This window comes from Chenopodium album, chromosome 3 (genome assembly GCF_948465745.1).
Source record: "Chenopodium album chromosome 3, dcCheAlbu1.1, whole genome shotgun sequence".
Taxonomy (NCBI): domain Eukaryota; kingdom Viridiplantae; phylum Streptophyta; class Magnoliopsida; order Caryophyllales; family Amaranthaceae; genus Chenopodium; species Chenopodium album.
This window is the reverse complement of record NC_137836.1, coordinates 4,514,394-4,530,248: the sequence shown is the minus strand read 5'-3', so window position 1 is coordinate 4,530,248 and position 15,855 is coordinate 4,514,394. Positions and strand designations below refer to the sequence as shown.

The 15,855-nt window shown below is 35.5% G+C and overlaps 1 protein-coding gene across 1 annotated transcript; it reads right to left on the bottom strand.

The window, feature by feature from the left end:
- Nucleotides 1–1,945: 1,945 nt before the first annotated feature.
- Nucleotides 1,946–5,887, bottom strand: LOC145610786 (peptidyl-prolyl cis-trans isomerase CYP18-2). The gene is made up of 6 exons (XM_081666081.1): nt 5,673–5,887; nt 5,461–5,556; nt 5,313–5,374; nt 3,748–3,881; nt 3,077–3,161; nt 1,946–2,392 (listed from the first exon to the last, which is right to left on the bottom strand). The coding sequence occupies exons 1-6, from the start codon at nt 5,742–5,744 to the stop codon at nt 2,347–2,349; spliced, it is 495 nt and encodes a 164-aa protein (XP_081522207.1). The 5' UTR covers nt 5,745–5,887; the 3' UTR covers nt 1,946–2,346.
- Between the last annotated feature and the right edge of the window lie 9,968 nt (nt 5,888–15,855).

Sequence of the window (15,855 nt, the reverse complement as noted above, 5' to 3'; positions counted from 1 at the left end):
GAGTAACAAAGTGACCTTTAGTTCGACACCACTGACATTTTCCCTCGAAGGGCTTACGAGAAGGCAGGTTGTTGGTTTGGGTAGGTGTAGGTAGTATACCATTTGAAGAAGAGAAGTGATTTTTGGAGGAATTTTTGGCAACATAATGAGCAGAGGCCGGGAAAGGAGTAGTGGAGGCAGCCTTTTGTTTGATAGAAAGCTCTTTAGTAATGAGTTTTTCATGTAACTCATCAAACGAAATAGACGAGTCTCAACTATTGACGGCAATAGCAATACCATCATAATCTGGATCATTGAGTTGCTCTAGAATTTTCTCAACAAAATCATCTGCTTCTAAAGGACGTCCAAGAGAAGCGAGTTGATCGGCACAATTTTTCATCTCTTGCATATACTCGGTGATAGAGCGATTGCCTTCGGTGATGTTACGAAGACGATCTTTAATTTGTTTGATATGGCCTTTGGATGGGTTAGCATAGGTTTTTGCAAGAGTTTGCCAAGCATCATGAGTGGTAGGGCATTGGGAGATAAGAGGAACAAATGAACAATGGATGAAGAGAGTGTTCCGACAAGCGTCCCAAGAATTAACTTATCCTGGCGAAACCAATAAGTATAAGCAGGATTGGTAACACTAGAATTATCAACTGTGATGGTTTGGGGAGGAGCAGGGAAAGATCCATCAATAAATTTGTATAAATCATACCCAAGCATTGTGACCTCAAGTTGGTGTTTTCCATGAAATATAATTTGTATAAATCATACCCAAGCATTGTGGCCTCAAGTTGGGTTTTCCATGAAATATAATTTGTAGGAGTGAGCTTAATTATATGCTGAAGAGATATGAGAATAAAAGGTGTGGAAGGATCATTTGTATTAAGAATGGAGACTTGGGGGTTAGTGGATGCCATATGGGTTGATTGAAGAAGTTGAGAAAGAAAATTAGTCGTGGAAGGAAAAAAAATTGGATCTATGCTACTATCTATTTATATAGAGCATATCATAGTATCATAGGGAGGGAACTCAACGGATAAATTAAAGAAGCGAATCCGATAAGAAAGAGTAAACATGAAACTTATATTTCGTATAGATATAGATACAACAATTGGAGGTATCAAAGAGCACACAATTGTGATATCTAGGCATTTTCATAATATCAAAAACAAATTTATTTATTTTTTTGAGGAAAAATATCAAAAACAATTTATTGAGAGTTAAACGATTTTCATAATATCTAGACTTAAATTATAATTCAATAAAGATATTTATGCTACTTTTTATATCCATTTAAGAGAGCTAAGAAACATAATCATCTTTTATCGATCTTCAGGTTACTATGTAGTAATACCAGGGCGTAACTAAACACTTTGAACAATATTGAAGCTTCCAATTTAAAAAGCCCCGAATTACATTTCACCTATAAAATATTCTAAAATACTCTAAACTCTAAAGAGTCCAATTCATTAACGCATACAAACTTACAAAATACAAATAGCTGTAATTTGTAATTTTTTTTTTTTTTCAATTGCTGCAATTTACAAAATACAAACTTTAAAGGGTTGCGATTGGTAAATTTTCCTTAAATAGGTGATTAAATAAATTTTTTAAAAATAATAAAATTCAAAATTAAAAAAATAATTAAAAAAAAATAATTAAAAAAAAAAAAAAAAAACCAGGCTTGTTAGGGTGGTAAAATCCAAGAAATCCAAAATCAAACAAAGATAACCTTAGCAAAGGCAGTTCAAGAACATGGGAACAGGAAGAATGTTGGGCTATCCTATTCTCATTCACCGTTCCTTTTTACAAGCCTTCAACTACCAACGTGGTGTTTCCCTGATCTTACAGAAATACGGAGTATATATTGTAGCTAGCAGATACAGTAAACTACTAGGAACATTCAGGGCCTGTGCGGATCATTTTTTGTTTCAATTTAAAAAAAAAAAAACAAAAATAGTAAACAAGTAAAAATGATTTCCTCTTTTCTATATTATAACTTTTTAATCTAAGTTAACAATTTAGACAGTTTGCTAAAATTATGCCCCTGCATCAAATATTACATGAAATACTAAATAATTTATTTGAACAGAAGAGGCAACTCTACACATGCCCTGTTGTATTTCTGTTAAAGTAGCAAAACCAGCAACTTCAGGAGGTACATCACATCATATAGCCATCTATGGGAGATGGAGTTTTTTCTGTTTTAAAGTTACAAATATGATATTGTGTTGCCAACAGAGTTTGTATGATAAACTGAAAACGGATAGCTGACATCATGAATAGGTTGCCAAGAAAACTTAACAGCATGTTAGATAATGAGCAGAGAGAAGCATCTTGTTGACAGCTTTTTCTTGATCAATCCTTAACTGTTGCCTTTAGTATCTTGACATCATGAATAGGTCTGCAACAGCAACAACAAATGACGAGTCATCAGGACATAACAAAAGTGGCAGGATGTGAAATTAAGCGGAGTCAAACTTATAAAGGTGTGCTCAATAAAAAAATTAGTGAGCGACATACAAATTGATATAAAGATATCAATGAATGGATAACATAAGTCAGATGAAGCGATTCTAGTATCTCTTATTTCGTGAGGTAGCTTATAGAAGAGTTAAAGGAGTTTAGCAGGAAAAAAGAGGGTAATTAGATATCTTCTTCCCCACCTAAAAGATCTGATAAGCCATGGCGGTTAGTATGGTGAAGGTTTTTTTTTTTTCCTTCCCTCCTAAAGGATGAGTAATGGTGCTTATATGGGTTACAAGATACCTTGTCAACCTTTTCATGTTTTTCCTCACATCTCATTCTACCCTCACAAAACCATTTGTTTTGATCTAAGTTGTTTCACATGAAAATTTCCACAATATAGTGATGTCAATTACTTCAAATCATATAGCAAAATCATCGACCATAATAATCCACAAACTCCAAGAAATATTAATGAGTCAAGGTACTACGCCTACTAGGCTAGTGCAATATGCATAGGCATAACAAAGCATACAGCTTTCGAAAATTTATCCCTAAATAACACGGCTATTGATAAATCTGAAAGAAAGAGAAACAAAAAAAATAAAAATAAAAGACAAACCTATCAGTATTGTCGGTCTGGACACTGCCAAGCCTCTTAATTATCTCCATTCCCTTACAAACCCTTCCAAATATTGTGTGCTTTCCTAAAAAAACCATTACAATATAACAATATTAGAAATTTTAAGTACAAATACGAATGTAAGATGGAACATATAGTCTTTCAATGAGAGCCCTTCGAGAAAACGATTACTCATAGATATCACTTTTTACATGAATGGTGATTTGATATCAGCTATTCAAAAGGAACAAAGGTGAGAAAAGATAATGACAAACTGTCAAAACTTACCACTGAATACAGCAAACAGAAAACAAACCCTCTCCCAAAATAATATACTCAATAAGAATTTCACATAAATTGTGAAAAGCACATATATATGTCCTAATTGCTTCCATGTAAAATAACCAAAAACATACATGGATGTTGCTACGTGTATGGAAATATCTGAACTATGAGTTATGTCTGGAGGTTATTTGGGATCTACATTTTACAGCTAGAAACTCATTTCGAATGAGCTTGAAAACAAATCCTATTAAACTAGGATGTGGCACATTGAAGGTCAAACTGAATATATTGAGATGCAAATATGATCGGCTTGACCCTCAATTTAGATAAAAGCCAAAGACAAACACAAGATACTTTTTTGAAGAGGAAATGGGGTGTTGAATTACCATCAAGAGAGGGAGTAGGAGCTAGAGTTATAAAAAACTGGCTTCCATTTGTATTAGGACCAGCATTTGCCATGGATAAAATGCCAGCGCCAGTATGCTTCAATTCTGGATTTATCTCGTCTTCAAAGCGTTTACTGCAGTACATACAAAATTAGTCAAAACCTGAAAGTGGATTGGTAATCATAAAACTAAAGAGGAGTACCAGTGCACGACCACATTTTTTCTTTATTCATTTATAATCCACCCTCATTTCAGATCAAGGGAATAGCGGTTAGTTAAAGCCTCACTGGCACTATATTATTCTCCAGCAAAAGTGCCATTTAATTGAGAAATTGCCCAAAGAAATAATAAAATATTCTGAATGACCTCCTCCTTTTATATCTACATAATATAACAGCTCAATCATCAAGCAGTATTGCAGTAATGTCAATATGTGGGATTTAAATTATCCTTTTTTAGAGATTTCCCTGATGTGCGCCATAGAATTTTCACATCCACTCCTCTAGGGGAGAGGAATGGCACCATATATTCCTTTAATTATGTGAGTAGTTTGAAATACATTCAAGTGAAAATCCACTTCTCAAATTAACCCACAGATATGACAGAGCATAATGACTTCTTAACTGTTGCATTGGTGGAAAACCCCCAAGATCAAAACTTCTGGTTTTCATCTGAAGTTCAACCACAGATTGCCCCTCTCACCCCCCCTCCCTCCATAAAGCAAATTCTGGTTTTTTTCATGAGTTACAATGAACCCAAACCAAAAGGACTCCTCTAACATGTCTTACACATAGGTATTCATCTGTCATAGAACCAACCAGGCAACCACTATACATGACATATCAAAACAAGGTATTACATGAGAACATTGTTACTTGAACTTCTCAATTTCACCTAAATGCCCACGTAAAATTCTCAAAACTCCAAGATGGGTATGGATATACTGACACTTCATTTCGGACCAAATTCATAATTTTTATTTTTGTAAATTGTAGCAGTCGAACACGTGGAGATGTGCCTGTGTCCGACACAAATAGCTGATTTTAAGTAGCGTACAGGCCGTACACAAAGGTGAAAATGGTCAAGTTTGCAAAAACAGAAACGGGACAAGAAAATCTTGACCAAATCAAAATTACACACAGGATTCAGAGGATTGTAACGCTAACCTACTTGTGTATTGGTACGTGTATGGCACAAGGTATTCTGAATTCCAAATATTTGTATACAACTCATACTAGTTTTTAGTTTGTTAAACTAAACCCTTGTTGGATTTTTGAGAGAAATATGAGGTCTGAAAATGCATTCAAATTAATTATATGTTGAATCAAGGCAAATGTAAGGACATGGTTCAAAACTTCAAAATACCATACTTAGCAAACTCTTCCCTTCCCAGCCACCGCCCGCCCCGCACCACCCCAGTACCCCACCCCGTCCTCGGCCCCCCACCCTCATGTACCCTAGATTATTAGCTTTATCAAGAACAATATACCAAATTGTCAATTCAAACACAAACCCATAAACGAGTAATACAAAAATTAAGAAATTGGAAGAGTAAAGGGCAATACCCATAAATGGATTCACCACCTCTTCCAGTTCCAGTAGGATCTCCTCCTTGAACTATAAACTCCTGCACCCAAAATTATCCCAATTAGAATCTAACCCACCAAAATTAACAGCATAAATCATGAAAATAAATAAGGGTAAGTTTAATACTTTGATGATTCGATGGAATTTGACATTGTCGTAGTAGCCTCGACGGGAAAGTTCCAGAAAATTCCGGCATGTTCTTGGGGCATGCTTGTTGTACAGCTTAATTAACATACAAATTTTGCGATTAAGAAAGTATGTTGTAAAAAAACACAAAAAACCCAGAAAAATTAGCATAAAAATAATAACAAGCAAAGTAATAAGAGAGAGAAAAAGACCTCAATGGTGAAAGGACCCATGGAAGTCTGCAGTGTGACTTCCGGCGGCCCATCGTCGGCGGTTGGTCCCATCGTTTGTTTAATTGTTCTGCTTACAGTAAACAACGGCCTTAAGCTAAAAGAGAAGAAAGTGTATTATTTTTTCGAAAGTGTTTGTGAGAAATAAAAGATGTTTATTATGATGGTCTAATTGAATTGATGTATCATTTCCTGATTTCCCTCGTGAGGAGGGGTAACTATTTAACTAATGCTTTCTTTTGTCTTACCCTTAAAAAAAAAATGAATTGATGTATCATGTATTGGTTCTTAGTTTCAATAAGTCTACTATGGATCCTAATGAGCTACAATAGGTGGACCACTCATATTATGCGGCCCACTCACTACAAACCTCATTTTATGCGGTCCAAACACACGAATTTATATTCTTTCGAAATTTCACTTCAACAACTTCTCACTCCTCTGCACATCCATTTTGAATATTTCCTCTTTCAAATGCTGAACAACTTCTCACTCCTCTTTAAATTCACAAATCACCATGGAAGAAAAACAAGAAAAAGATGAAGAAAGGTAAATTAAATTCATTACAATACTTAAATTCATTTAAATTTCGTATAATGTATATAAATTTATGCAAAATTCTTAAGTTTTTACAAATATAATAAAATTTTAGAGTAGTAATTTGAGTTAAGAATAGTAATTTGTTTATTTTCACTGAAATTTTAAAGAGACTCGATAAATTATTCTACATGTAGTGATGAAGATGAATTGTTGAATCTAACCTGATCGATTTTAAGGCGTGAAGTTGTACATTGCAATTGTTCAGATATTTTTACTAAATGTTCAACTTTTGCGATGTTCGGAATTTTTTACTAAATGTTCAAATTTTGCAATCGTTCAATTTTTTTTTTTTTACTAAATGTTCAAAGTATAGGCGTGGTACATTGCGATTGGTGAAATATTTTTACTAAATGTTCAAAATTTTCGATGTTCAGTTCAGATTTTTTTAAACTAAATGTTCAAAATTTGCAATCATTCAGATTTGTTTACTAGATGTTCAAAAGTATAGGCATGGTACATTGCGATTGTTCATATATTTTTACTAAATGTTCAAAATTTGCAATGTTCAGTTTGGATTTTTTTTTACTAAATGTTCAAAATTTGCAATTGTTCATAATTTTTTACTAAATGTTCAAAATATGCAATGTTTGAATTTTTGTACTAAATTGATCGATCAAATTAATAAGAAAGATAAAAAAAAATATTAATTAATCAATCATAATGCGTTACGAATTGAAATCGATCAGATTAGTTGAAACAAATTCGATAGATATTAAAACAATAATTTCATCTACAAATTTATCTCAAAATAAAAAAAAAAAATTAATATTGATCACAATGAATTCATAATAATTAAGTAACCAGGATTAATGTCTTCAGGAATATCGACAATTTTAACGGGAAACAAAAAAAATCAAATAACAGAGGTGAGAGAAAATAAGAATTTGAAAAAAAAATGAATTAAAATCGAGAAAGAAATAAAAAGAGATCATATTAAAAAAAAAAAGAGAGAGAGAGAGAGATTATGTAAAGAAGGAAACAAAATATTAACCAAAAAGAAAAAAAAAATGAAGAAGTAAAGATGGCAGGAAGTAGTAGAAGGAAGAAGAAGAAGTGAAGAGAGATTTTGCGTGGTGGTCCGTCTATTCTAGATGGACCAGGATGCACATAAGAATTTTTATCTTAGTTTCTTACTCTTAGTTTGTACCAATGGGCAAAATAACCCAATCCAAGTTACGATTTGGCGTAAACTTTAAATAATCTATAATCATTAATCAATGGCCTTTTTAACGATTGAGTTGATTAACCAACGACCATTTTCTTTTTGGTTGAGTGATTAACCTATATAACACCTATATCTACAGCTGTTAATTCGGGTAAACAGGTCGAGTTTGGGTTAGGTAAGTGTGGGTTGGGTCAATTCGGGTTAATGTCGTAAACTATTCGGGTCGGGTTCGGATTGGATCATGCTTGAGTCGGGTCACGTCGGGTCATACATCTTATCGGGTTTGGGTTGGGTTTAGGTCGGGTTAATAACAGACCAGGTAAATAATAGGTCGGGTTTAATTCGGGTTTTCACGAGTTAAAACGGGTTAGGGTCATTCTCAGTTTCGAGTCGGGTTCAATTCAAGTCAATAATTTGATGGTTATAATTGGTTCGGGTCATTCTCAGGTTTGAGTCGGGTTCGGTTAAAACAATAATTTGCGGGTTATAATCAAGTCAGGTCATTTTCAAGTCAGGTAATTCTCGGGTTCAAGTCGGGTTCGATTCAATTCAATAATTTCGGGTTATAATATTTTGCTGGATTGACTTAGTCTCACTACATCCAAGACAAAATACTTAGATCAATATTAACATAGAGTAACTTTACAACTATATTAGAATATATATAGCATATATATATTTAGCTAGTCAATATCTACAATAATAAAGATGTATAAAAAAATAAGTTGAGTTGATTTTGAGTCTGGTCAATAACAAGCAAGTCGAGTTGATTTTAGTCGGGCCAATAGCAAGTCGGGTTGAATTTGGGTCGCGTCAATAACAAGTCGTGTTGATTTTGGGTCGGGTTTGTAACAGATCGGGTTGAATTTTGAGTCAGGTTAGTAACAGGTCGGGTTAAATTCGAGCCGGGTTAGGAACAGGTCGAGTTAAATTCAAGTCAGGTTAGTAACAAGTTGAGTTAAATTCGGGTTTTCACGGGTTAAAACGGATTTGGGTCAATTTCAGTTCAGGTCGGGTTCGATTTAGATCAATAATTTATGGGTTATATTTGAGTCGGGTCATCTCCAGGTCGGTTCATGTTCGGTTTCAGGTCTCAAATACTTGGGTTAACTCGGGGTTAGGGTTGGTTTCAGGTTGGGTCAAATCGGATTCGGGTCACCAATTTTCCGGGTTTAGACGGGTCGGTTAATAATCGGGTTTGGGTCGGGTTAACTTTTGACAGCTCTACCTATATCTCTACCTTATTAAAAGTTTAACCAAATGCTTATGAATAGTATTATGTCAACTATACCCATTAAAATGTTTATTTACATAAATAAACCCATTTATGTATACGAATCACATGTGCGACATTTTTTTTCCTTTTGTTTTTACTAGCGTAGCTCTTTGGTTTTTTTTTAGCCTTTTCTTCTCTACCTTTTAAAAAAATTTGAGATAACTCTTAAAAATAGTGTTTAAAATCGCTTAAAACTAAAGTTATGATATAAAACCAATTAAAAGAGATTTTGTACAAGACTAGATATGATGCGCTCGAGTTAGCCACCTTAATTTACCTTAAAGAACAATCGAACAATGGTTTTTTTAAGTAATAACTAGTTATTAGCCCGGGCGATGCCCCGGGTAATTATAAATTTATTACTTTAATTAAACTATATTTTAGCCTTTTTTTTTAAACCATATTTTAGCCTTGTTTGTCATAGTGACTAAGAGCTTTAGTTTTTTTTTTTTTTTTTTAATTAAGTAATAATTAATTTCTTACAAATTATATTATTGTGCAATTATTAAGAAATTACATTCCAAGGGAAATTAAAAAAGAGTGGTTAGACATATGAAGAGTTTTTCAATTAAAGTAACATTAATATTTGGAGGTTATGAAGAGTTTTTCATGAAGACAAACACATTATTAAGTCTGATTACGTGGCATGTTTCAAATATGACGTGGCAGAATTACATAAGAAAAACGACACATGGCGATATAATACTCCTTGCCTTGGAGTTTTAATAATAACTACCCTTTTGGCCCGTTCGATGCACGGGTTCTTATCTAGGTTATTTTATATGTAGGTATGTTTTTCAATAGTTGAAACTTTTGATATGAAATACGAAGTAATTGTTTCATTGCTAAAACTTAAAAGGAAAAAAAGAATGAGGGTAGAACTGTGGAAAAAGATAAAGGAATTTAGATACGTATATATACATGAAAATTATTGTAGGATATGAAATGACATATTGGTTTAGGTTATATTTTAAGTCTATTAGTTGAAAAGACAATTTTTATATAATTCAATTCATATGTTTATGTGATGTATATCAATTGGTTTAACTTTATTTTATTATGATGAAAATGAAACACTTCATTTTCTTAATTGAATTTGCAAGTTATAGAATGTATAAAGACTTAAACAAAAAGATCAAAAGGAATGACATGTGTCATATGTGGTAGTGAGTAACTTGTGATGACATGTGTCATTTGAAAAATTATGGGTTGTGTTTTTAAATATAGAAGCATAGATTGACGGGTATTGGTGCCAAGTTAAAAATAATTGTCATTTATAATAACCTAACATTGAAGAGTATATGCCTTTCAAATACACTATAATAAAGAAACCAATGTTAATATTTCAAAAAAAGAAACCAATGCTAAAATTGCTAGAATCTCTTTGAATTTCATCCTAGAAAAAATTATGTAGGAGTATATCCTGTTAGATATTCGGGAAAACTCCGCAAATTGGAGTGTGTAGTTCTAGGGGTAAGCGTAGCAGGGTACCCTGTAAAAATATTAGGACCCGGAACCGGAAACAGGTTCCTAAAAATAGGAATCGGAACCGGAACCTGTTGCAACAGGTTCCTAAGAATTGAGAACCGGAACCGGAACCTGCAGGTTCTGGTTCCTAAACAGGGTACTCTGTCTGTCAAAGTAAGTTTAATAGTTACTTGATAAATTGTGACAAATTTATTTTTTTTTAAAATAGATGATCACAATAAAAGCTTACAACTTTAGTATAGTACTTCAAATATAACAAACCAACACTAATTGTCTAGAATTTTTAATACCATATAGGTTCCGGTTTCATGTACCCTATAGGGAACCTGTACTAATAGGGTACCCTACAGGTTCTAGATCCAAAATTTTATTACCCGGAACCGGAACCTGTTGCAACAGGTTCCTAATTTTATTACCCGGAACCGGAACTTGATCAACAGGTTCCGGGTTTGGAACCTACGGTTCCGAACAGGTTCCGGTTCCATATCAGGGTACCCTGAATTTTTGCTCACCCCTAGTGTATACCATTGATCACTTTATATAATGTTACAAGCCTAACCCTAATCACGTTAGGAAACTAATAAGATAATTATACAAACTAATAAGATAATTATACAAAATATATACAAATATATCCGACAAATATTATCTAGAAATAATATTTATCACACCTCCACAGTCGAAGCGGTAGGAGGGCGTACGCAGAGGCTGTATCTGAAGTCTAAAAATAGCTCCCTTGATAATCCCTTAGTTAAGATGTCCGCAAACTGATATCGAGAAGGCACATGAAGAACCCGGACTTCACCCAACGCAACCTTTTCTCGAACAAAGTGGATGTCCAATTCCACATGTTTGGTGCGTTGGTGATGGATCGGGTTACTAGAGAGATAGATTGTGCTGACATTATCACAATAACCGATAGTAGCCTGTCGAAGGGGACAATGAAGCTCCAAAAATAAATTACGAAGCCAACAAGCCTCATAAACCACATTCGCAACGCCTCGATACTCCGCCTCTGCACTTGATTTAGACAATGTAGGCTGACGCTTTGCTGACCAAGAAATGAGGTTGTCCCCGAGAAAACAACAATAACCCGATGTGGAACGACGGGTGTCGGGACAACCTCCCTAGCCAACGTCAGTATAAGTAATCAAGTGAGTAGGATCAGAAGGATATAAATGTAAACCGTGACCAATAGTACCTTGAATATAACGTAGAATGCGTTTTAACGCATCAAAATGTGGCACCCTAAGATCATGCATAAATAAACACACCTGTTGTACCGCATAAGCAATATCTGGACGATTAAAAGTAAGATACTGAAGTGCACCTGCAAGGCTGCGATACAGAGTAGGATCCCGGAATGGAGAACCCAAATTGGCACTAAGTTTAGACTTAGTGTTGACTGGAGTGGCGACAGGTTTACAGGAACTCATACCTGCACGCTCTAATATTTCTTGTGCATATTTCTGTTGAGACAATAACATATAAGAGGGTGTGTGAGTAACTGCAATCCCCAAAAAGTAACTCAGTGGCCCTAGGTCTGACATAGGAAATTCTGTCTATAAGCTAGAAATAATTTCCGCGCGCAACCTATCAGAAGAAGTGACTAGAATAATATCATCAACATAAAGCAGTAAATATGCCAAGTCGTTCCCTTGCCTAAAAGTGAAAAGAGAAGTGTCACTTTTAGCAATGAAGAACCCCAACTTGATCAAAAAATTCGCAAAACGTTGATACCAAGCCCGTGGATCTTGTTTCAAACCATATAGAGCCTTGCAAAGACGGCAGACATAGTCAGGCTTTTTTCGATCATAGAAACTCGGAGTTTGATGCATATAAACTGTTTCTTGTAAGTCACCATGTAGAAAAGCATTTTTAACATCTAACTGATGTATGGACCACTTTTTATCCATAGCTAAATTGAGTACTATGCGAATAGTAGCCGATTTTACGACTGGACTAAATGTCTCATCACAATCAACCCCAATTTCCTGCAACCTGCCATCACAAACAAGACGAGCTTTGTGCCTTTCAAGGTCACCATTAGACTTGTATTTATGCTTAAAAAGCCACATACAATTAACAACATTCACCCCCATAGGTCTAGGTACCAAATCCCAAGTTCCCATTTTAATTAAAGCACTGTATTCATCTAACATCGCGGCATTCCAATTATGGTCTTGGAGAGCTTGTTAGTGATTTTTGGGTAAAGGGGATTTATGGTCAAGGGTCAAGTGGGCATATTTTGGATTTGGTTCAATAATGCCATGACGGGATCTCATCTGCATTTGAGGGGATGTGAGAATGTTGGGTCAAGCGAGGATGGCTGATTGTCGGGCTGGTGGAGTGAAATGGGGTGGGCTAGAAGCTGATGGAGGGGAATTGGGTCTAGCGTGAGGCGAGCCCAAATGGGTAGGGGGTGGAGATCCAGCGCCCAACTGGTGGGCCGCTGGACCTGGGATGTGAAGGAGGTATGTCTTCGTCGTGTGCAATTACTAGATATATAAATGGATCAAATTATGGAGATAATTAAGTTCGTACATTTGGGTCGTCGTTTTTCCATAGCTAGAGGTACTAACAATCTTTGGACTAGTAAAATAGCCCAAAGCCTAATTGGACGGATCCTATAAGGTCACACAAAGGGGCTAGATCAAGCATTAGAGGACGAGGCCCATCATGGGCCTCATCACTCTAGGTGGCCAGCCATATGGAGGATTATAGGTGGTTTTGGGCTTCGTGCCCTAGTCTAATTATAATGAGATTATAATTAGACTAGGTGCCTAGGTTTGCATGAAGAGAAGCAATTAACTGATCAGTTTGATCAAACCCTAATTAGCAAACATGAAACCCAACCCCTCTCAAAGTCCTCTCTCTCACACGGCTCTCTCCTCCTCCTCATTGGCGCCGGTGGTGTCTCGTGGTGGTGGTGGTTCATGCGGTGGTCGGTTGTCCATAAAGGTGGTGATCGCGGTTTTCCTCAATCACTCGACTAATCTAGTATTGGTGGACGGCTCGTTCGAATCTCGTGGACTAAGTAGAGGAGCAACGCTTGGGGCTCTATTCTCTCCCTGATTTGCCTGTCGAATAGCTTTTGTGGAATTCACGCGTCATAGGTATGATTATGTGTCTTGCGTGTTATGCATGCGATTCTGGATTGGTACTTGATTGAATATGATTCATGTTTTTCCGCTGCGTAGTACCTATAAATTCCTACAGGCTGCTGGTGTCTGACCGGGCTGCTGGGTTTCCAGCGCCCAATGGTTCGGCTGCTTCCCCCGGGCTGGTGGCCACTGATTGGGCCGCTGGGTTTCCAGCGCCCAATGGGTTTGGGGTTTGTTGGCCTTGAGGATTGTGAGGTTGGGCTTGAAATTTTGACATGGGCTGCTGCAAAAACATATGGGTTAGTAGCGGTGATTTGTCATCAATGCCCAAAAACTCATAATCTTTTAAGGAAAATTTCTCAATGTCTTTAAAGGGAAAAATAGACTCATTGAAAGTTACGTGCCTAGAAATAATAATTTTGCGGGTTGCAAGGTCTAGATTTGTAACCTCGATGGTTTGAGGGGTACCCTAAGAAGACACAAGGAGTGGACCTAGGAGCAAGTTTATGTGGAGAAATAGCGGAGAGATTAGGGAAACATAGACATCCAAAAATTCGTAAATGATCATATGAAGGGTTTCTACGAAACAAAGCTTGAGCCGGGGTCATGTGCTTAAGAGATTTAGTTGGCAAAATATTAAAAAGATAAGTGGCCGTTTTTAAAGCATGTGACCAATATGAAGGTGGCAAGGAAGCATGAAATAGTAGAGTTTGTTTGACATTATTTATGGATCTAATCATGCGTTCGACTTTCCCATTTGAGATGAAGTGTGAGGGCAAGTATAGGGAATAATTTCAATCCTTTAAAATCCCACTAGCTTGAACCCCACTGTGATCATACACTAAAGTACGGTGGCGTCCAAAAAGGAAGAAGATAGAGCAAAAGAGTCGCCAACAAGTTTTTTTAGGAACTTGTAAACCATTCACGAGGTGAAGGTTACACCCCTTAACGATCCAAGAGATCGTCAACTCCATAAGGTCTTGAACCAAATAAGGGTTCGGGGATGAAGGTACAAATCCAACCTAAAAGAGATTGAACCTGCCCTAATAATAGGCCTCTACTTTATTCTGATCGTATTCATGTGCGCTTTCTGACTAACATGCAATCAATAGGATTACCCTAAACCTGTTTAATCTATGTTGGTTGAATATAATGCACAAATAAACTATTATTGGCGATCACTTGAATTATAATCATAATTAATCCTAACAAGATTATTAATTATCTTATTAAGCGTGATTACAAGTACTAATTCCCTTTAAACATGCATAAAAGGTGATCAAGCAATAAAGAATAAAAATCAAAGCAACATAATAATAATCAATCATGAATAATAATTATAATCATCAAAATAATAATAATAACAACATTCATAATCATCATCAAAATAAATTATAACAATTATAATCATAATCATGTTCATGTTAATATTAAAGCATAATAATAATAGCAAGATCCTAGGCATGATACTAACAAGCTAAGATTAATAACAAACCCTAGCATGTCACTAAGCAATAAAAATCAAATCTTTAACTCTAACATGATACTAACATGAATAAATATTAGGAAGAACGTAGGAAGCATCGCAGGAATCATAATAAGCATACTTGATATTATAACCTTTTCCCTAAACATGATATTAGGAATATCATAATAACAATATAAACATGATTTCTACATCATAATATCAATTAAAACCATTAAAGCACTTACTTTGATGCCTCGTACCTCTTTCTAATAACAAAATACACACGTTAGTAACTTCAAGGAAAATAATAAACAAAACAATTAAATTAAATAATTGAAAGAGAGATTTGGGACCAAACCCTCAGAAATTAAACCTTTCACGTCTAGGGCGAAGGCAACTTCGAATATGGCTAGGTGTTTCTAGATCTTGTGAATGCGGAATTTTGTATGAAAAAGCAAAGTTTGAGAATTGAAAGAAAGAAAGATGAAATAATCAAGAAAACTTGATGAGAATTGGTGAATGATTAGTGAGAATAGGTGAGAATTGATGAATGAAAACGGAGTTTTTAATACGATATTTATAGAGAAAATCAGCCAAAAAGATAAATTAAACAAAACAGAGTCTGACGCACAGAAAACAGAGCTGGCGCCAACCCTGGCTAGCTGGCGCCAGGCACCAACACTAGCGCCAGGCGCCAGGCCTGGTTCCAGGCGCCAAGGCCTGAGGTTAGGCGCCAAGCCTGATTTTAACGCGTTTTCGAAAATCAGATAAATTTGCCGTACTGGAGGATAAAATCATATAATTTCCTCAAAAATGCTATTTGATTTTGATTAAAACTCTGAAAAGTCAACAAAAGTCAATTTATCAATGCTAATTGAATTAGGAATGAAAAGAACCTTCTAGAAGAATCTAGAAGACTAAAACCATTCCTAATTGCATTAGGATTGATAAATCTATATTAGGCCCTCCCCTAGATCATTGGGCCGCATATAAAGCTCAAACCGGGCCCAGTTTAGTAAATTGGCCATAACTTCCTCAATATTCATCGGAATTGGGCTTATAAT